Source organism: Cinclus cinclus, chromosome 36, assembly GCF_963662255.1.
Source record: "Cinclus cinclus chromosome 36, bCinCin1.1, whole genome shotgun sequence".
In the NCBI taxonomy this organism is placed as follows: Eukaryota; Metazoa; Chordata; class Aves; order Passeriformes; family Cinclidae; genus Cinclus; species Cinclus cinclus.
In genome coordinates, this window is record NC_085081.1 from 616,425 (window position 1) to 637,198 (window position 20,774).

General features: G+C 40.6%; 1 protein-coding gene across 1 annotated transcript in view; it reads left to right on the forward strand.

Moving 5' to 3' along the window:
* FUS (FUS RNA binding protein) overlaps nucleotides 1-19,045 on the forward strand; it is a 34,962-nt gene extending 15,917 nt beyond the window's left edge. Inside the window, exons 7-15 of the mRNA XM_062512317.1 lie at nucleotides 5,220-5,254; nucleotides 9,232-9,264; nucleotides 10,029-10,135; nucleotides 11,260-11,389; nucleotides 13,340-13,435; nucleotides 14,265-14,373; nucleotides 15,668-15,759; nucleotides 17,255-17,402; nucleotides 18,705-19,045. Coding sequence (XP_062368301.1) covers nucleotides 5,220-5,254; nucleotides 9,232-9,264; nucleotides 10,029-10,135; nucleotides 11,260-11,389; nucleotides 13,340-13,435; nucleotides 14,265-14,373; nucleotides 15,668-15,759; nucleotides 17,255-17,402; nucleotides 18,705-18,744 — 790 coding nt within the window. The 3' untranslated portion in view covers nucleotides 18,745-19,045. The remainder of the gene's footprint in view (nucleotides 1-5,219; nucleotides 5,255-9,231; nucleotides 9,265-10,028; nucleotides 10,136-11,259; nucleotides 11,390-13,339; nucleotides 13,436-14,264; nucleotides 14,374-15,667; nucleotides 15,760-17,254; nucleotides 17,403-18,704) is intronic.
* Nucleotides 19,046-20,774: the final 1,729 nt, after the last annotated feature.

Here is a 20,774-nt window from a genome sequence, read left to right on the forward strand (position 1 = left end):
GGTGGGATTTGGAGGAAAAAAATTGATTTAAAAGGTGGGATTTGGAGGAAAAATGGGAAAAAAAAGGAAAACACTGAAAGAAAAAAAAATGGAGTTTAGGAGAGAAATGGTGAAAAAAAAAAGGGAAAAAAATGAGTAAAAAAAAAAATAGGAAAAAAATTAAAAATTGTGTTTTGAGGTCATCGCAGAGAAAAAAAAAAAGGTTAAAAATGGTAAAAAAAAAAGGTTTTTTAAAAAAAAAATGTGGATTTTTGGAGGGAAAAATCCACCAGGTTTGGGATGGTTTGGTTTGACTGGAAAGGAAATTTTGGTGTCGCGGTGCTGGAAAATGGTGAAGAAATGGTTAAAAAAAAAAAAAAGTTAAAAAAAAAGTTAAAAAGCTAAAAAATGGTTGGAAAAAATGGGTTAAAAATGATAAAAAGCGTGGGGGGAAGAAAACAAAAAATGGGGAAAATTGGTGAAGTGAGAAATGGTAAAAAAAAAAAATAAAGTGGAAAAGTGGTAAAAAGTGGTAAAAAAAAAAGGGGAAAAAGTGGAAAAAAAAGGGGGAAAAAGTGGAAAAAATGGTAAAAAAAGGGGGAAAAAATAATAAAAATGGTAAGAAAAGCGAAAAAATGGTAAAAAAATGGGAAAAAGTGGAAAAAAGGTAAAAAGTGAAAAAGTGGAAAAAGTGGTAAAAAAAAAGGGAAAAAATGGAAAAAGTGGTAAAAAAAGGGAAAAATGGTTGGGAAAAAAGTGGAAAAAATGGTTAAAAAAAAGGGGGAAAAGTGGAAAAAATTGTTTAAAAAATGGGAAAAAGTAAAAAAAAAGGGAAAAAGGTGGAAAAAATGGTTTAAAAAAGGGGAAAAAGGTGGAAAAATGGTAAAAAAGGGGGAAAAAGTGGTAAAAAAAGGGGGAAATGTGGAAAAAAGGTAAAAAATGGTAAAAAATAGGGGGGAAAAGTGGTAAAAAAAGGGAAAAAGGTGGAAAAAATGGTAAAAAAAAGGGGAAAAAAGTGGTAAAAAAGGTAAAAAAAGGAAAAATGGTAAAAAAAAGGGGGGAAAGTGGAAAAAATGATAAAAAAGGGATAAAAAGTGGTAAAAAAAGGGAGGAAAAAGTGGAAAAAAGGTAAAAAAAGGTAAAAAATGGGGGGAAAGTGGAAAAAGTGGTAAAATAAGGGAAAAATGGTGAAAAAGGTGGAAAAAATGGTAAAAAAAAGGGGAGAAGAAAGTGGAAAAAAGGTTAAAAAAAGGTAAAAAATGGTAGAAAAATGGGAAAAAAGTGGTAAAAAAAAGGGAAAAATGGTAAAAAAACGGAGGAAAAGTGGAAAAAAACGGCAAAAAAAAATTGGTTTGAAATGGTTAAAAATGGTCAAGAAAAGGTGAAGGGGAAAAAATGAAAGGTTGGAAAATGGTGAAAATGAGGGGGAAAAAGGGAAATGGTTAAAAATGGGGAAGAAAGGGTTAAAAAAAATTAAAAATGGTGAAAAATGGAGGAAAATGGTTAAAAATGGAGAAAAATGGAGGAAAATGGTAAAAAATGGAGAAAAAATGGAGAAAAAATGGAGAAAAAAGGAGGAAAAATGGAGAAAAAAATTGGAGAAAAAAGGTGTAAAAAAAGCAGAAAAAATGGTTAAAAATGGAAAAAATGGTTAAAAATGGAGAAAAATGGTAAAAAATGGAGGAAATGTGGAGAAAAATGGTTAAAAATAGATAAAAATGGAGAAAAAATGGTTCAAATGGAGAAAAAGTGGTCAAAAAATGGTTAAAAAAGCAGAAAAAAATTGTTTAAAATGGTTAAAAATGGGAAAAGAATGGAGAAAAATGGAAAAAAATGGAGGAAAAATGGAGAAAAATGGAGGAAAAATTGTTAAAAAAAGCAGAAAAATGGAGAAAAAAATGGAGAAAAATGGAGAAAAAAATGGAGAAAAAATGGTTAAAAAAGCAGAAAAAATTGCTTAAAATGGTTAAAAAAAACAGAAAAAAGGGTAAAAAATGGAGATAAAATGGTTAAAAAAGCAGAAAAATGGTTAAAAATGGGAACAAAATGGAGAAAAAAATGGTTAAAATAGAAAAAAAGGGTTAAAATGGTTTAAAAAAGCCGAAAAATGGTTAAAAATGGAGAAAAAATGGAGAAAAAATGATAAAAAATGGAGGAAAAAAATGGTTTAAAATGCAGAAAAATGGTTAAAAATGGAGAAAAAATGATAAAAAATGCAGAAAAAAAATGGTTAAAAATGCAGAAAAAATGGTTAAAAATGGAGAAAGGTTTAAAATGGAGAAAAATGGTTCAAAATTGAGGAAATATGGTTGGAAATGATTAAAAATGGAGAAAAAATGGTTAAAAATGGAGAAAAAAATGATAAAAAAAGCAGAAAAAAAATGGTTTAAAATGGAGAAAAAATGGTTAAAAAAGCAGGAAAAAATGGAGAAAAATGGTGGAAAATGGTGGGAAAATGGTTAAAAATGGAGAAAAAATTGTGAAAAAGGGATAAAAAATGATTAAAAACACAAAAAATGGTGAAAAATGGAGAAAAATGGTGAAAAAATGATAAAAAATGGAGAAAAATTGGTTAAAAATGGAGGAAAAAATGGAGAAAAATGGTTAAAAATTGAGAAAAATGATAAAAAATGGAGAAAAAATAGGGGGAAAATGGATAAAAATTGAGAAAAAATGGAGAAAAATTATAAAAAAATGGAGAAAAAATGGGGGAAAATGGTTAAAAATTGAGAAAAAATGGGAAAATGGTTAAAAATGGAGAAAAAAATAATAAAAATGGAGAAAAAAATGAAAAAAACGCTTAAATATGGAGAAAAAATTGTGAAAAAGGGATAAAAAAAAAAACACGGGAAAAATGGTTAAAAATCGTAAAAAATGCGGGAAAAAGCAGCAAAAAATGGTTAAAAATGGAGAAAAATGGTTAAAAATTGAGAAAAAAATGGAGAAAAAATGATAAAAAATGGTGAAAAAATGATGAAAAATTGAGAAAAAATGGAGAAAAATGAACAAAAATGGAGAAAAAAAGGGGGAAAAATGGTTAAAAATGGAGAAAAATCGTGAAAAATGGTTAAAATTTGCGAAAAAATGATAAAAAATGGAGAAAAAATGGAGAAAAAATGGAGAAAAATTGGTTAAAAATGGAGAAAAATGATAAAAAATGCAGGAAAAATTATAACAAAAAAATGGAGAAAAAAATGGTGAAAAATGGAGGAAAAAGGGTAAAAAATTGGTAAAAAATGGGTAAAAAATGGAGGAAAAAAGGTAAAAAATGGGGTTAAAGAAAAGGTAAAAAATGCAGGAAAAAATGGTCAAAAAGAAATTAAAAAATTGATTAAAATGAAATTAAAAAATGGATTTAAAATAGCAAAAAATGGTTTTAAAATACAAAAAATAAAAGGTGCAAAAATCCCAAAAAAACGGTTCAAAAATACCAAAAAATGGTTTAAAAAATATCAAAAAATGGGGTTAAAATACAAAAATAAAAGGTTTTAAAGTACCAAAAAACGGTTTAAAAACACCAAAAAAAAATGGTTTTAAAACACTAAAAAAATGGTTCAAAAAAGCAAAAAAAAATGGATTTAAAATACCAAAAAATGGTTCAAAAATCCCAAAAAATGGTTCCAAAATACCGAAAAAAATTGATTTAAAATCTCAAAAAAAAAATGGATTTAAAACCCAAAAAAATGGTTTTAAAATACAAAAAAAATGGATTTAAAATAGCAAAAAATCGGTTTAAAAAAACAAAAAAATGGGTTTAAAAAACAAAAAAAATGGGTTTAAAATACCGGAAATAATGGATTTAAAATACAAGAAAAAATGGTTCAAAAATTCCAAAAAATGGGTTTAAAATCCCAAAAAATGGGTTTAAAATACCAAAAAAATGGTTCAAAAATGCAGGAAAAAATGGTACAAAAATCCCAAAAAATGGATTTTTAATACCAAAAAAATGGTTTTAAAACACTAAAAAAATGGTTCAAAAATCCCAAAAAATGGGTTTAAAATCCCAAAAAAATGGATTTAAAATACCAAAAAAATGGTTTTAAAACACTAAAAAAATGGGTTCAAAAATCCCAAAAAATGGTTCAAAAATCCCAAAAAAGACCCTTAAAAAACAGCAAAAATTAAAAACTCAAAATACAAAAACTCGAGGAATAAAAATCAGAAAAGAACAAAAAAAAAAGGGGAAAAAAACAGAAAAATTATTTTAAAAAATGGGCAAAAAAAATGAAATTTGGGGTAAAATTTGGGATGATTTTGTGGGTTTTTTTTGGGTGGAAAAATGAAATTTTTGGGATCATCCAGGTGAGTATTTTTTGGGGGAGGGGGAGGGGAGGATTTTGGGTTTTTTTATTTTTTTTTTGTTATTGTTTTTACCAATCTCTGCTTTTTGTGTGCTGCAGGTGTGAAAAAAAAAAAAAACAAAAAATAAAATAAAATAAAAAGCAGCGAAAACTCAAAAAAATACAAAAAAAAAAACAAACCCTAAAAATAAATTTAAAAAAAAAAATCCGCCGCTGTTTTGGGTTGAAAAAAGGCAGAAAAAGGCAAAAAAAAAAAATATTAAAAAAAAAACAACATAAAAATTTCATTTTTTTTTTTTTTTATTTAAGGGTGAAAAGGGAGGAGAACGAGACAAAAAAAAAAAAAAATTTTTTCCAAATTTTTTTGGGCCGAATTTCCAATTTTTTTTTTAAATTTTTTAAATTTTTTTTTTTGCTGCGTCCAGGAGGAAAAAAAAAAAAAAAAAATCGTCGGCGGAGAGGGAAAAAAAAAACAAAAATAAATTTAAAAAAAAGCCCAAAAATTTTAATTTTTTTATTGGTTTCGATCCCAAAAAAAAAAAAAAAAATTTCCAAAGAACAAAGATTTTTTTTCCAAAAAATTTTAATTTTTTTTCCAAAAAAAAATTGGGGTTTTTTTCCAAAAAAAATTTAGGTTTTTTTTCCCAAAAAATTTTAGGTTTTGTCCCAAAAAAAAATTTATTTTTTTTCCCAAAAAATTTTAATTTTTTTTTCCCAAAAAATTGTAATTTTTTTTCCAAAAAATTGTATTTTTTTTCCAAAAAATTGTATTTTTTTTTCCCAAAAAATTGTATTTTTTTTTTTTCTCCAAAATTTTATTTCCTTTTTTTATTTGGTTTTTTTTTTTTTTTTTTTTTTTTTTTTCCTTCCAACAATTCCCAGATTTTTTTAGGCAGGGGGTTCCAAAATTCCTGATTATCTTCTAATTTATCTCCTCAGCGGTGGTGAGCGTGGTGGATTCAATAAATTCGGTGGTAAGTCCCAAAATTCGAGGTTTTCACCCCAAAAAAATAAAACCCCAAAAATTAAAAAAAAAAAAAAAGGCAAAAAAAAAAAAAAAAAAGATAAAAATTTTAAAATTTATTTTTATTTCTTTTGTTGTGTATTTTATTTTTTTTTTGTTGTTGTTGTTTGTTATTTTTTTTTTTTCCCCCATTTTTGCTGGAATAAAACCAAAATTTAAGCGGATTAAAAAAAAACCCAAAAAAAACCCCATAAAAATACAAAAAAAAAAAATAAATTTTTTTTGGGGGGGTAAAAATGGTGGAAAAAGAAATAAAAAACGCTGATTTATTTTTATTTTTATTTTTTTTGAGGGTGGGATATGGGGCAAAAAAAAAGAATTTTGGTTAAAAACGTTGCATGTGTGATTTAAAAAAAAAAAAAAAATTTTGGTGGTTTTGGGGACAAAAAAATCCCCAAATTTGTGGAGTTTTGGTGGAAAAGCGTCGGTGACCTTGAGGATTTTTTTTGGTGGAATTTTGGTAAAAAAGGTGAAAATTTCCCCAAAATTTGGGGCTGAGGTCGGAGCTGCAGTGGAGCCAAAATTGAAATTTTTGTTTTGTCCAAATTTCTGAAGGTTTTACCCAAATTTTTTTTTTTTTTTTTTGGAGGGTGTTGGTGGTGTTTGTTTGGTTTTATTTTTAATTTTTTTTTGGTTTTTTTTATGGTTTTTGTTTTTGTTTTTTGTTTTTTTTTGGAGGGGGAATGATGTGGTTTGAGTTAAAAATGGGAAAGGGGGAAGAAACGGGGGAAAAAATGAGAAAAAGGAGAGAAAAATGGAAAAAAAAAGGAGAAAAAATGGTGGAAAAATGAGGGGAAAATGGAGAAAAACTGAGGAGAAAAATGAGAGAAATGGAGAAAAAAATTGGAAAAAAAGGTGGAAAAAAAGGAGAAAAATGAGGAGGAAATGTGGGAAAATGGAAAAAAAATGGTGGAAAAAATGAAGAAAAAAGTGGGAAAAATGGAGAAAAAAATGAGGAAAAATGGGGAAAAAAACGAAAGAAATGGAGAAGAAAAATGGAAAAAAATGGTGGAAAAATGAAAGGAAAATGTGGGAAAAATGGAGAAAAAAAATGAGGAGAAAAAAGAGAAATGGAGAAGAAAAATTGGAAAAAAAAGGTGGAAAAAAGGAGAAAAATGAGGAGGAAATGTGGGGAAAATGGAAAAAAAAATGAGGAAAAAAGAGAAATGGAGAAGAAAAATTGAAAAAAAAATGGGAAAAAATGAGGAGGAAATGTGGGGAAAATGGAAAAAAAAAGAGGAAAAAAGAGAAATGGAGAAGGAAAATGGAAAAAAATGGTGGAAAAAATGAAGAAAAAAGTGGGAAAAATGGAGAAAAAAATGGGGATAAAATAAGGAGAAAAATGGGGAAAAAACGAAAGAAATGGAGAAGAAAAATGGAAAAAAATGGTGGAAAAATGAAAGGAAAATGTGGGAAAAATGGAGAAAAAAATGAGGAGAAAAATGAGAGAAATGGAGAAAAAAATTGGAAAAAAAGGTGAAAAATGAGGAGGAAATGTGGGGAAAATGGAAAAAAAATGAGGAAAAAAAAGGAGAGAAATGGAGAAGGAAAATGGAAAAAAATGGGGAAAAAATGGAGAAGAAAAATTGAAAAAAATGTAAAAAAATGAGGAAATGTGGGGAAAATGGAAAAAAAATGAGGAAAAAAGAGAAATGGAGAAGGAAAATGGAAAAAAATGGAAAAAAATGAAGAAAAAAGTGGGAAAAATGGAGAAAAAAATTGGAAAAATGGGGATAAAATAAGGTGAAAAATGGGGAAAAAACGAAAGAAATGAAGAAGAAAAATGGAAAAAAATGGTGGAAAAATGAAGGGAAAAAGTGGGAAAAATGGAGAAAAAATGAGGAGAAATGAGAGAAATGGAGAAAAAAATTGGAAAAAAAGGTGGAAAAAAAGGAGAAAAATGTGGGGAAAATGAGAGAAATGGAGAAAAAAATTGGAAAAAAAGGTGGAAAAAAAGGAGAAAAACGAGGAGGAAATGTGGGGAAAATGGAAAAAAAAATGAGGAAAAAATGAAGAAAAAGGTGGGAAAAATGGAGAAAAAAATGAGGAAAAATGGGGAAAAAACCGAAAGAAATGGAGAAGAAAAATGGAGGAAAAATGAAGGGAAAATGTGGGAAAAATGGAGAAAAGAATTGGAAAAAACATGGTGGAAAAAATGAAGAAAAAAGTGGGAAAAATGGAGAAAAAAATGAGGAAAAATGAAAGAAATGGAGAAAAAAATTGAAAAAAAAAGGTGAAAAAATGAGGAGGAAATGTGGGGAAAATGGAGAAAAATGAGGAAATGTGGGGAAATGGAAAAAATGGGAAAAAAAAAAGAATTTAAGGGAAAAGAGGAAAAAATTGGAAAATTTATGGGAGAAGTGGAAAAAAAAAAGGGAAAAATGGAAGGGAAAGGTGGAAAAAATTGGAAAAATTTAAGGGAAAAGTGGAAGAAAAATGGAAAAGTTTTAGGGAAAAGTGGAAAAAAATGGAAAAATTTAAGGGAAAATGTAAAAAAAGAAAATGAAAAATCAAACGGAAAATTATAAAAAAAAAAGAAAAATTTAAACGGAAAAGTGGAAAAAAAAATCGAAGGGATAAGTGGAAAAAAATGGAAAAATTCAAGGGAAAAGTGGTTAAAAAAAGGAAAAATTTAAGGGAAAAATGGAAAAGAATTGAAAATTTAAGGGAAAAATGGGAAAAAAATGGAAAAATTTAAGGGAAAAGTGGAAAAAAAATGGAAAAATTTAAGGGAAAAGTGGTAAAAAAAAGGAAAAATTTAAGGGAAAAATGGAAAAGAAATGGAAAAATTTAAGGGAAAAGTGGAAAAAATGGAAAATTTAAGGGAAAAGTGGAAAAAAAAAGGAAAAAATTAAAAGAAAAGTGGAAAAAAGGAAAATTTTAAGGGAAAAGTGGAAGGAAAAAGAAAAATTTAAGGGAAACGTCGAAAAAAAAAGGAAATTCTAGAGAAAAATGTAAAAAGGGAAAATTTAAGGGAAAAGTGAAAAAAAAATGGAAAAATTAAGGGAAAAATCGAAGGGAAAAGTGGGAAAAAAATGGAAAAATTTAAGGGAAAAGTGGAAAAAAAATGGAAAAATTTAAGGGAAAAATGGAAAAAAAAGAATTTAAGGGAAAAGTGGAAAAAATTGGAAAATTTAAGGAAAAAGTGGGGGAAAAAAAAGGGAAAAATCGAAGGAAAAGGTGGAAAAAAATGGAAAAATTTAAGGGAAAAGTGGAAAAAATTGGAAAATTTAAGGAAAAAGTGGGGAAAAAAAGGGAAAAATCGAAGGAAAAGGTGGAAAAAAACCGGAAAAATTTAAGGGAAAAGTGGAAAAAAATGGAAAAATTTAAGGTTAATGTGCAAAAAAAGAAAAATCTAAAGAAAAAGTGCAAAAAAATGGAAAATCGAAGGGAAAAATGTAACAAAAAATGGAAAATCTAAGGGAAAAGTGGAAAAATAATGGAAAAAATTAATGGAAAACTGAAAAAATAAAAAGGAAAATCGAAGGGAAAAAAAATTGGAAAAATCTGAGGGAAAAGCGGGGGGAAAAAAAAGGAAAAATTTAAGGGAAAATCCAAGGGAAAAATGGAAAAAAAACTGGAGGGAAAATGTGGGAAAAAAGGAGGAAAAAAAGGTGAAAAAACAAAGAAAAAAAATCAAGAAAAGGGAAAATAATTGAAAAAAAAACCCAAAAAAATTCGGTGTCTCCAGAGCCATTTTTGGGGAGAAATTCGGGGGAAAAAAAAATCAATTTTTGCTGCTAAATTTGGGAATTTTGGCCTCAAAATGGAGCCGGCGGGGGGAGGGGCAAAGGTGGGGGAGGGGTGGATGAGGCTCCACCCCCTCATTTGCATAATTAGCATAATTGTTGGGGTTGTGGGTTTTTTTTTTTAATTTAATTTTATTTTTTTTTCTCTCATTTTATTTTTCATGTGATCCCAAAAAAGGACCCCGGGACCAGGGGCCAAGGCACGATGCAGGTAATTAATGAATTGATTAATTAAAGATTTAATTAAGGGGTGACGTGGGGATTAATTAATGGAATTTATTAGAGGTTCATTAGTGCTGGGGTGGGGTTAATTCCGGGGAAGAATGGATTTGATTGGGGTAATTAAGGGTTTAATTAAGGGTTTAATTAAGGATTTAATTAAGGGGTAATTAGCAGGAATGAGTGGGGTAAGGGTTAATTAATTAACAGGTAATTAATGGCTTTGATTGGGGTTAATTAGTGGTGATGATGTGGGGTTAATTCCGGGGAAGAATGGATTTGATTGGGGTAATTAAGGATTTAATTAAGGATTTAATTAAGGATTTAATTAAGGGGTAATTAGCAGGAATGAGTGGGGTAAGGGTTAATTAATTAACAGGTAATTAATGGATTTGATTGGGGTAATTAAGGATTTAATTAAGGATTTAATTAAGGGGTAATTAGCAGGAATGAGTGGGGTAAGGGTTAATTAATTAACAGGTAATTAATGGCTTTGATTGGGGTTAATTAGTGGTGATGATGTGGGGTTAATTCCGGGGAAGAATGGATTTGATTGGGGTAATTAAGGGTTTAATTAAGGATTTAATTAAGGATTTAATTAAGGATTTAATTAAGGGGTAATTAGAGAACATGAAGTGGAGGGTAAGGATTTTAATAATAGGTTAATTAAGGAGATTGTGGTGTGGGGGAGGGGTTAATTAGTACTGTCAGTAATTAGTGCTAATGAACGCTAATTAATGAATTAATTAACGGCAGGTGAGCAGGACAACTCGGACAACAACACGATCTTCGTGCAGGGGCTGGGAGAGAACGTCACCATCGAGTCGGTGGCGGATTACTTCAAACAGATCGGCATCATCAAGGTGAGGAGGCACACCTGGGACAGGTGGGGTAGAGCAGGGGAGACACACCTGGGACAGGTGGGGTAGAGCAGGGGAGACACACCTGGGACAGGTAAGACACACCTGGGACAGGTGGGGTAGAGCAGGGGAGACACACCTGGGACAGGTGGGGTAGAACAGGGGAGACACACCTGGGACAGGTGAGACACACCTGGGACAGGTGGGATAGAACTGGGGAGACACACCTGAGACAGGTGGGGTAGAACAGGGGAGACACACCTGGGACAGGTGGGGTAGAGCAGGGGAGACACACCTGGGACAGGTGGGATAGAACTGGGGAGACACACCTGAGACAGGTGGGGTAGAACAGGGGAGACACATCTGGGACAGGTGAGACACACCTGGGACAGGTGGGGTAGAGCAGGTGAGACACACCTGGGACAGGTGGGGTAGAACAGGGGAGACACACCTGGGACAGGTGGGATAGAACTGGGGAGACACACCTGAGACAGGTGGGGTAGAACAGGGGAGACACATCTGGGACAGGTGAGACACACCTGGGACAGGTGGGGTAGAGCAGGGGAGACACACCTGGGACAGGTGGGATAGAACTGGGGAGACACACCTGAGACAGGTGGGGTAGAACTGGGGAGACACACCTGGGACAGGTGAGACACACCTGGGACAGGTGGGGTAGAGCAGGGGAGACACACCTGGGACAGGTGGGGTAGAGCAGGGGAGGCACACCCGGGACAGGTGAGACACAGCAGGTACAGGTGAGATAGGTCACTCAGAGGTCACTCACTGGTCACTCAGAGGTCACTCAGAGGTCACTCAGGTGTCAGGGGTCACCCAGGGTCACTCAGGGGTCACTCAGGGTCACTCAGGTCATTTGGGGTCACTCAGAGGTCACTCAGGGTCACTCAGGGGTCACTCAGGTCATTCAGGGGTCACTCAGAGGTCACTCAGGGTCACTCAGGTGTCACTCAGGGTCACTCAGGGGTCACTCAGGGTCACTCAGGGGTCACTCAGGGGTCACTCAGGGGTCACTCAGGGGTCACTGTGGTCACTCAGGGGTCACTCAGGGTCACTCAGGGGTCACTCAGGGGTCACTCAGGGGTCACTCACCGTCCCTCTGTCCCCAGACCAACAAGAAGACCGGCCAGCCCATGATCAATCTCTACACCGACCGCGAGACCGGCAAGCTCAAGGGCGAGGCCACCGTGTCCTTCGATGACCCGCCCTCGGCCAAGGCGGCCATCGACTGGTTCGACGGTCGGTCCCAAAATCCCCAAATTCCCACCTGGAATTCTCACCCCGAGCCCCAAATTCCTGCTTTGATCCCAAATTCCTGCTTTTTACCCCAAAATTCGTGCTTTTTACCCAAAAGTTCCTGTTTTAATCCCAAATTTCTCCTGTCTGGTCGGTCCCAAAATCCCCCAATTCCCACCTGGAATTCTCACACCGAGCCCCGAATTCCTGCTTTGATCCCAAATTCCTGCTTTTTACCCCAAAATTCCTGCTTTTTACCCAAAAGTTCCTGTTTTAATCCCAAATTTCTCCTGTCTGGTCGGTCCCAAAATTCCCCCAATTCCCACCTGGAATTCTCACCCCGAGCCCCAAATTCCTGCTTTGATCCCAAATTCCTGCTTTTTATCCCAAAAATTCCTGCTTTGATCCCAAATTCCTCCTGTCTGGTCGGTCCCAAAATCCCCCAATTCCCACCTGGAATTCTCACCCCCAAGCCCCAAATTCCTGCTTTGATCGCAAATTCCTGCTTTTTATCCCAAAAATTCCTGCTTTGATCCCAAATTCCTCCTGTCTGGTCGGTCCCAAAATCCCCCAATTCCCACCTGGAATTCTCACCCCCAAGCCCCAAATTCCTGCTTTGATCGCAAATTCCTGCTTTTTATCCCAAAAATTCCTGCTTTGATCCCAAATTCCTCCTGTCTGGTCGGTCCCGAAATTCCCCCAATTCCCACCTGGAATTCTCGCCCCGAGCCCCAAATTCCTGCTTTGATCCCAAATTCCTGCTTTTTATCCCAAAAATTCCTTCTTTTTTACCCCAAAATCCCTGCTTTTTTTATGCCCAGAATTCCTACTTTTTACCCCAAAATTCCTACTTTTTTACCCCAGAATTCCTTCTTTTTTACCCCAAAATCCCTGCTTTTTTTATGCCCAGAATTCCTACGTTTTACCCCAAAATTCCTACTTTTTTACCCCAGAATTCCTTCTTTTTATCCCCAAAATTCCTGCTTTTTATTAGCAAAATTTCAGCTTTTTAACCCAAAATTCTTGCATTCCCCCCCAATTTCTCACCTGTTCTTTTTTCCCATTTCTCCCAATTCCTCACCCGTTATTTTTCCCCATTTTTCCCCATTTTTCCCCAATTCCTCACCTTCTAATTTTTCCCATTTTCCCCCAATTTCTCACCTGCTGTTTTTCCCATTTTCCCCCCAGTTTTTCCCATTTTCCCCCATTTTCTCAACTTTTATTTTCCCCCATTTTTTCCCATTTTCCCCCCATTTCCCCCCATTTTTTCCCCAATTCCTCACCCATTATTTCCTTTAATTTTTCCCATTTCCCCCCACTTTTTTCCCATTTTCCTCCAGTTTCTCAATTTTATTTCCCCCCATTTTTTCCCCAATTCCTCACCCATTATTTCCTTTAATTTTTCCCATTTCCCCCCACTTTTTTCCCATTTTCCTCCAGTTTCTCAACTTTCATTTTTTCCCCACATTTTTTCTCATTTCCCCCCCATTTTCTCAGATTTTTCCCCCCCATTTCTTTCCCAGTTTCCCCCCCATTTTCCCCCCATTTTTTCCCATTTTCCCCCATTTTCTCAACTTTTATTTTCCCCCATTTCCCCCCATTTTTTCCCCAATTCCTCACCCATTATTTCCTTTAATTTTTCCCATTTCCCCCCACTTTTTTCCCATTTTCCTCCAGTTTCTCAATTTTATTTCCCCCCATTTTTTCCCCAATTCCTCACCCATTATTTCCTTTAATTTTTCCCATTTCCCCCCACTTTTTTCCCATTTTCCTCCAGTTTCTCAATTTTCATTTTTTTCCCCCATTTTTTCTCATTTCCCCCCCATTTTCTCAGATTTTTCCCCCCCATTTCTTTCCCAGTTTCCCCCCCATTTTCCCCCCATTTTTTCCCATTTTCCCCCAGTTCCTCACCAGTTATTTTTAACATTTTTCCCCCATTCCCATCTATTGCAGGGAAAGAATTTTCTGGAAATCCCATCAAGGTTTCCTTCGCCACGCGCCGGGCGGATTTCAGCCGGGGAGGGGGTGGCCGCGGCCGGGGCCGGGGAGGTGAGTGCCAAAATCCTCCATTTTCACCCCAAAATCCCCCTTTCTCACCCCAAAAATCTTGATTTCTTCCCCCCCCAAAAATCTGATTTTTTCACCCCTAAAATCTGCATTTTTCACCCTAAAAATCTGAATTTTTCACCCCAAAAATCGGATTTTTTTTAATCCCCCAAAATCAGATTTTTCCACCCTAAAATAATCCCATTTTTCACCCCAAAAATCTGATTTTGTCCCCCCCCAAAAAAGTCTTGATTTTCACCCTAAAATAATCCCATATTTCACCCCAAAAATATGAATTTTTTCACCCCAAAAACCGAATTGTTCACACTAAAATAATCCCATTTTTCACCCCAAAAATTTGATTTCTTCCCCCCCAAAAATCTGATTTTTTCACCCCTAAAATCTGCATTTTTTCACCCTAAAAATCTGATTTTTTCACCTCAAAAATCTGAATTGTTCATCCTAAAATAATCCCATTTTTCACCCCAAAAATCTGCATTTTTCACCCCAAAAATCTGCATTTTTTCACCCTAAAATAATTCCATATTTCACCCCAAAAAAGCTGCATTTTTTTCCCCCCAAAAAATCTGATTTTTTCACCCTAAAATGATCCCATTTCTATCCCAAAATCCCCCTTTTTCACCCCAAAAATCTGCATTTTTCACACTAAAATCCTCCTATTTCACTTCAAAATCCCCAATTCCAATTTCTAAATTTCTGATTTTTTACCAAAATTTTTTTCCCCCATTTCAGTTCCCACGGCCCAAAGCAGATTCTGGAAATCCCAAATTTCTCTTTTTGCCCAAAATCTCATTTTTTTACCCCATTTCAGGTCCCATGGGCCGGGGCGGTTTCGGTTCCGGAGGCTCCGGAGGCCGCGGGGGTTTCACCGGTGGGGGAGGGGCCCAGCAGAGAGCGGGAGACTGGAAATGCCCAAACCCGTGAGTTTATACTGGTTTATACTGGTTTATACTGGGTTATAATAAGGGACCAATTCAAAATGGCAGACCCCATAACTACCCAAAATGGCGGTGCCCATTAGGGATTCCAATATGGCCGCCCAAGATGGCAGCCCCCATAACTGCCCATAATGGCGGCCTCCATTAGGGATTCCAATATGGCCACCCAAGATGGCAGCCCCCATAACTGCCCATAATGGCGGCCTCCATTAGGGATTCCAATATGGCCACCCAAGATGGCAGCCCCCATAACTGCCCAAAATGGCGGCGCCCATTAGGGATTCCAACATGGCCACCCAAGATGGCAGCCCCCATAACTGCCCATAATGGCGGCCTCCATTAGGGATTCCAATATGGCCACCCAAGATGGCAGCCCCCATAACTGCCCAAAATGGCGGCGCCCATTAGGGATTCCAACATGGCCACCCAAGATGGCAGCCCCCATAACTGCCCAAAATGGCGGCCCCTATTAGGGATTCCAATATGGCCACCCAAGATGGCAGCCCCCATAACTGCCCATAATGGCGGCCTCCATTAGGGATTCCAATATGGCCACCCAAGATGGCAGCCCCCATAACTGCCCAAAATGGCGGCACCCATTAGGGATTCCAATATGGCCACCCAAGATGGCAGCCCCCATAACTGCCCAAAATGGCGGCGCCCATTAGGGATTCCAACATGGCCGCCCGAGATGGCTCCTTGTTATAGACAGCTATTGGTTTGTACTGGTTTGGACTGGTTTAGACTGGTTCATACTAGTTTATAGTAAGGGACCAATTCAAAATGGCTGCCCAAGATGGCAGCCCCCATAACTACCTAAAATGGCGGCGCCCATTAAGGATTCCAAAATGGCCACCCAAAATGGCTCCACATTACGGAGCGCCGTTGGTTTGTACTGGTTTGAACTAGTTCATACTGGGTTTTACTGGTTTATAGTAAGGGACTAATTCAAAATGGCTGCCCAAGATGGCAGCCCCCAAAATGGCCGCCCGAGATGGCTCCACATTAGAGACCGCCATTGGTCTGTACTGGTTTGGACTGGTTTATACTGGTTTTGGATTGGTTTGGACTGGGAGGGGATTGGGAGAAACTGGGACGGGACTGGGTTAAACTGGGATGTTGTGCCTGTGATGTCATCGGTGACCTGATGACGTCACCGATGGCATCACAGCGCGCGTGAGAACGTGGGGAAGGGATCGGGGGGGAACCGGGAGGGACTGGGATGGGACCTGCTGGGTCTGTGACGTCACCGATGACATCACCGATGACATCACAGGGCGTGTGAGAACATGAACTTCTCGTGGCGGAACGAGTGCAACCAGTGCAAGGCTCCCAAACCTGAGGGGGGGCCCGGGGGGCCTCACCTGGGCGGGGGCGGAGCCGGAAAATACCCCGGGGGGGGGCGGCGGCCGAGGAGGAGGAGGAGGAGGAGGAGGAGGAAATCACCTGGGTAAGGATGGAGGAAGGAGAAAACACCTGGGGGTGGAGGGGGGGGACACACCTGGGTGAGGATGGAGGGGTTAGAAACACCTGGGGAGGGAGGGGAGGGACACACCTGGGTGAGGATGGAGGGGTTAGAAACACCTGGGGAGGGAGGGGAGGGACACACCTGGGTGAGGATGGAGGGGTTAGAAACACCTGGGGAGGGAGGGGAGGGACACACCTGGGTGAGGATGGAGGGGTTAGAAACACCTAGGGGGACACACCTGGGGGTACCTGGAATACACCTGGGTAAGGATGGAAAACTAAACCTGGGTACAGCTGTATGCACCTACCTGTGCACACATGTACGTACACACCTGTACACACACAGACACACCTGTACAGACTCACCTGTCCCCACAGGTGGGGGCGGGTTTGAGGACGGGAGCGGCGGCCGCGGGGGGTTCGACCACGGGGGTTTGTACACCTGTACACACCTGTACCCACACAGACACACCTGTACTCACCTGTACACACACCTCTGCACACCTGTACACACACAGACACACCTGTACACCTGTACAGACTCACCTGTCCCCACAGGTGGGGGCGGGTTCGAGGACCGGCGCGGCGGCCGCGGGGGGTTCGACCACGGGGGTTTGTACACCTGTACACACCTGTACACACACACCTGTACACACACACCTGTACACACCTGTACAGACTCACCTGTACACACACACCTGTACACACCTGTACACACACACCTGTACACACACACCTGTACAGACTCACCTGTCCCCACAGGTGGGGGCGGGTTCGAGGACCGGCGCGGCGGCCGCGGGGGGTTCGACCGCGGGGGTTTGTACACCTGTACACACCTGTACACACAAACCTGTACACACCTGTACAGACTCACCTGTCCCCACAGGTGGGGGCGGGTTCGAGGACCGGCGCGGCGGCCGCGGGGGGTTCGACCGCGGGGGTTTGTACACCTGTACACACCTGTACACACACACCTGTACACACACACCTGTACACACCTGTACAGACTCACCTGTCCCCACAGGTGGGGGCGGGTTCGAGGACCGGCGCGGCGGCCGCGGGGGGTTCGACCGCGGGGGTTTGTACACCTGTACACACCTGTACACACAAACCTGTACACACCTGTACAGACTCACCTGTCCCCACAGGTGGGGGCGGGTTCGAGGACCGGCGCGGCGGCCGCGGGGGGTTCGACCGCGGGGGTTTGTACACCTGTACACACCTGTACACACAAACCTGTACACACCTGTACAGACTCACCTGTCCCCACAGGTGGGGGCGGGTTCGAGGACCGGCGCGGCGGCCGCGGGGGGTTCGACCGCGGGGGTTTGTACACCTGTACACACCTGTACACACAAACCTGTACACACCTGTACAGACTCACCTGTCCCCACAGGTGGGGGCGGGTTCGAGGACCGGCGCGGCGGCCGCGGGGGGTTCGACCGCGGGGGTTTCCGCGGCCGCGGCGGCGACCGGGGCGGATTCCGGGGAGGAAGAGGAGGAGGAGACCGGGGAGGGTTCGGACCCGGCAAGATGGACAACAGGTGAGGGAGGGTTTGGGGTGAAAAACGGGGATTTTGGGAAAAGAAAAAAAAAAACGAAAAAAACGAAAAAAACGGGGGTTTCAGGGGGAAATTTACAGAAATTCGGGGAGGGGGAGGGGAAAAAAAAGGGGATTTTTGGGGAAAAAAGGGGGAATTTTGGGGGGGAAAAGGGGATTTGGGGGGAAAAAAGGGGAATTTTTGGGGAAAAAAAGGGGGGTTTTGGGAAAAAAGGGGGGTTTTGGGAAAAAGGGAATTTTGGGGGGAAAAAAGGGGAATTTTGGGGGAAAAGGGGAATTTTTGGGGGACAAAGGGGGATTTTGGGGAAGAAAAAGGGGGATTTTGGGGGAGAAAAAAGGGGGGTTTTGGGGAAAAACCGGGGGATTTTGGGGGAAAAAAGGAAATTTTTTTGGGGGGGGGAAAAAAGGGAGATTTGGGGGGAAAAAAGGGAATTTTGGGGGGAAAAAAGGGGGGGATTTTGGGGAAAAAAAAGGGAATTCGGGGGAAAAAATGCAGAATTTTGGGGAAAAAAAGGGATTTTGGGGGGAAAAGAGAATGTGGGATTTTGGGGAAAAGGGGATTTTGGGGGAAAAGGGATTTTGGGGGAAAAAAGGGGGATTTTGGGGGAATAAATGTGGGATTTTGGGGGAAAAAAAGGGGAATTTTGGGGGGAAAAAGGGATTTGGGGGGGAAAAAATGTGGGATTTTGGGGAAAAAAAGGAATTTGGGGGAAAGAAAGGAATTTTGGGGAAAAAAGGGGGATTTTGGGGGAGAAAAAAGGGGGGTTTTGGGGGAGAAAAAAAGGGGGGTTTTGGAGAAAAACCGGGGGATTTTGGGGGAAAAAAGGAAATTTTTTGGGGGGGGAAAAAAAAGGGAGATTTGGGGGAAAAAAAAGTCGGGATTTTGGGGAAAAAAAAAGGGATTTGGGGGAGAAAACGGGAATTTTGGGGGAGGAAAAGCAGGAAATTTTGGGGTGAAACGATGGGAATTTTTTTTTTGCGGGGGTGAAAAACGCTGGAATTTGGGGCGAAGTTAAGGTAAAAAAAAAAAATAAAAAATGGATTTTTTTGGGGGATGAAAAAAAGGGAATCGTGGGGGGAAGAAATCGGGAATTTCGGGCAAATTTGGGGTAATAAAAAAATGATTTTTTTTTTTGGGGGGGGGGGAGGGGGAGAAGAGGAAATTTGGGGGGGGGGTGAACCGATGGGGGTTTTTTTTGGGTGGGTTTTTTTTTTTTTTTTTTTTTTTTTTTTGGGGTGAAAAACGGGGAATTTGGGTCCGACGGGGGTGTCCGTGTGTCCGCAGGGGTGACCACCGGCAGGACCGACGGGAGCGGCCGTACTGAGCCCCTCCCCCACCCCCCGTTTTTTAATCTACCGCCCCTCCCCCACCCTTCCCCATCTGCCCCTCCCCCAAGCTTTTAACCTTCCCCTCCCCCACTTCCAATAAAGGAATTTTTTTGGGGGGGGAAGGAATTTGTCGGTGGATTCTGATTGGATGGGGGTTGATTGGGAGGGCTGTGAGCTCATTAAGGAGTTAATGAGGCGCTTCCGGTCGCGGGGTTAATTAAAGAGTCATTAACGAGCTCGTTAGGTGGTGACGTCATAATAAGGGGGGGTGAGGTCACTTTAAGGGTGGTGGGCGGGGCGTGCCTAGCCGGGTGGATTTGCATAATGGGCGTGGCTTATCGCCAATATGGGTGTTCGCCCATAAATGGCAATCGGGGCGTGGTTTACACACGTCATTTACCTTAAAGAGGTGTGGTTTGCCCATAAATGGAAGTCTGGGCGTGGCCTGGAGTTGTCCTTTTAAGGTGAGGGGCATAATTTGCCCATAAATGGAAATTGGGGGCGGGGCTAGGTGCTGCCAATTCGTGGCGCGGTTTGCCCATAAATGGAAAACGGGGCGTGGTTTAGACTCTATTTAAAGTAAGGGGCGTGGCTTGCCCATAAATGGAATGTGTGGACGTGGCCTAGCGGGATTAATGAGGGCCATGAAGATTCCCATGCAAGTACCAGGTACTGGGCAGAGCTGCAGGTACCTGCCCAGGTGTGCGGGAGCCGCCATTTCACCCGGTACAGGTAAGAGGGGAGGAACCTCCCCGCCCAGGTACGCTCTGGGCGTGGCCGTGACGCAGATTCTGAAAACAGGAAGTGCCTGTACAGGTGACAGGGGTGAGTTGGCAGCCAGGTGATGAGGGGTGTGTGTGTGTGTGTGGGGAGGGGGGTAATGGGCAGATTCCGGACAGGTACAAGGGGCGTGGCCGCGTTCAGGTGAGGGGAAGTGGGGGGGACCGGAAGGGTCCCACAGAGGCCCAGGAGCGATGAGGAGGCGGCGGCGGGAGCCGGGAGCGGGGCCCGGAGCGGGGCCGGTGCTGCCGCCGCTGCTGCTGCTGCTGCTGCTGCTGCTGCTGCCGGCGGGCGGTGAGAGAGGAGGGGTCTGGGGGAGTCCTCAGGGGGTTTTGGGAGGCTCCGAGGGGATTCGAGAGGAAATCGTGAGGGGATTTTAATGGGGAGTCCTGAGGGGATTTTGGCGGGAAGCCTGAGGGGATTTGGGGAGATCTGAGAAGGAATCCTGAGGGGATTTTAACGGGGAACCGTGAGGGGATTTGGGGAGATCTGAGAAGGAATCCTGAGGGGATTTTAACGGGGAACCGTGAGGGGATTTCGGCGGGAATCGTGAGGGGATTTGGGGAGTCCTGAGGGGATTTTGGGGAGATCTGAGAAGGAATCCTGAGGGGATTTTGGGATCCTGAGGGGATTTTGGGATCCTGAGGGGATCTGGGGACTCCTGAGGGGATTTGGGGGAATCCTGAGGGAGTTTGGGGAGATTTGAGAAGGAATCCTGAGGGGATTTTAATGGGGAACTGAGGAGATTTCGGCGGGAATCGTGAGGGGATTTGGGGATCCTGAGGGGATTTTGGGATCCTGAGGGGATTTTGGGGAGTCCTGAGGGGATTTGGGGGAATCCTGAGGGAGTTTGGGGAGATCTGAGAAGGAATCCTGAGGGGATTTTAACGGGAAACCGTGAGGGGATTTCGGCGGGAATCGTGAGGGGATTTGGGGGATCCTGAGGGGATTTTGGGGAGTCCTGAGCGGATTTTGGGATCCTGAAGGGATTTGGGGAATCCTGAGGGGATTTTGGGGAGTCCTGAGGGGATTTTGGGAGATTTGAGAAGGAATCCTGAGGGGATTTTAATGGGGAACTGAGGAGATTTCGGCGGGAATCGTGAGGGGATTTGGGGGATCCTGAGGGAATTTTGGGGGATCCTGAGGAAATTTTGGGGAGATCTGAGAAGGAATCCTGAGGGGATTTTGGGATCCTGAGGGGATTTGGGGGTTCCTGAGGGGATTTTGGGGACTCCTGAGGGGATTT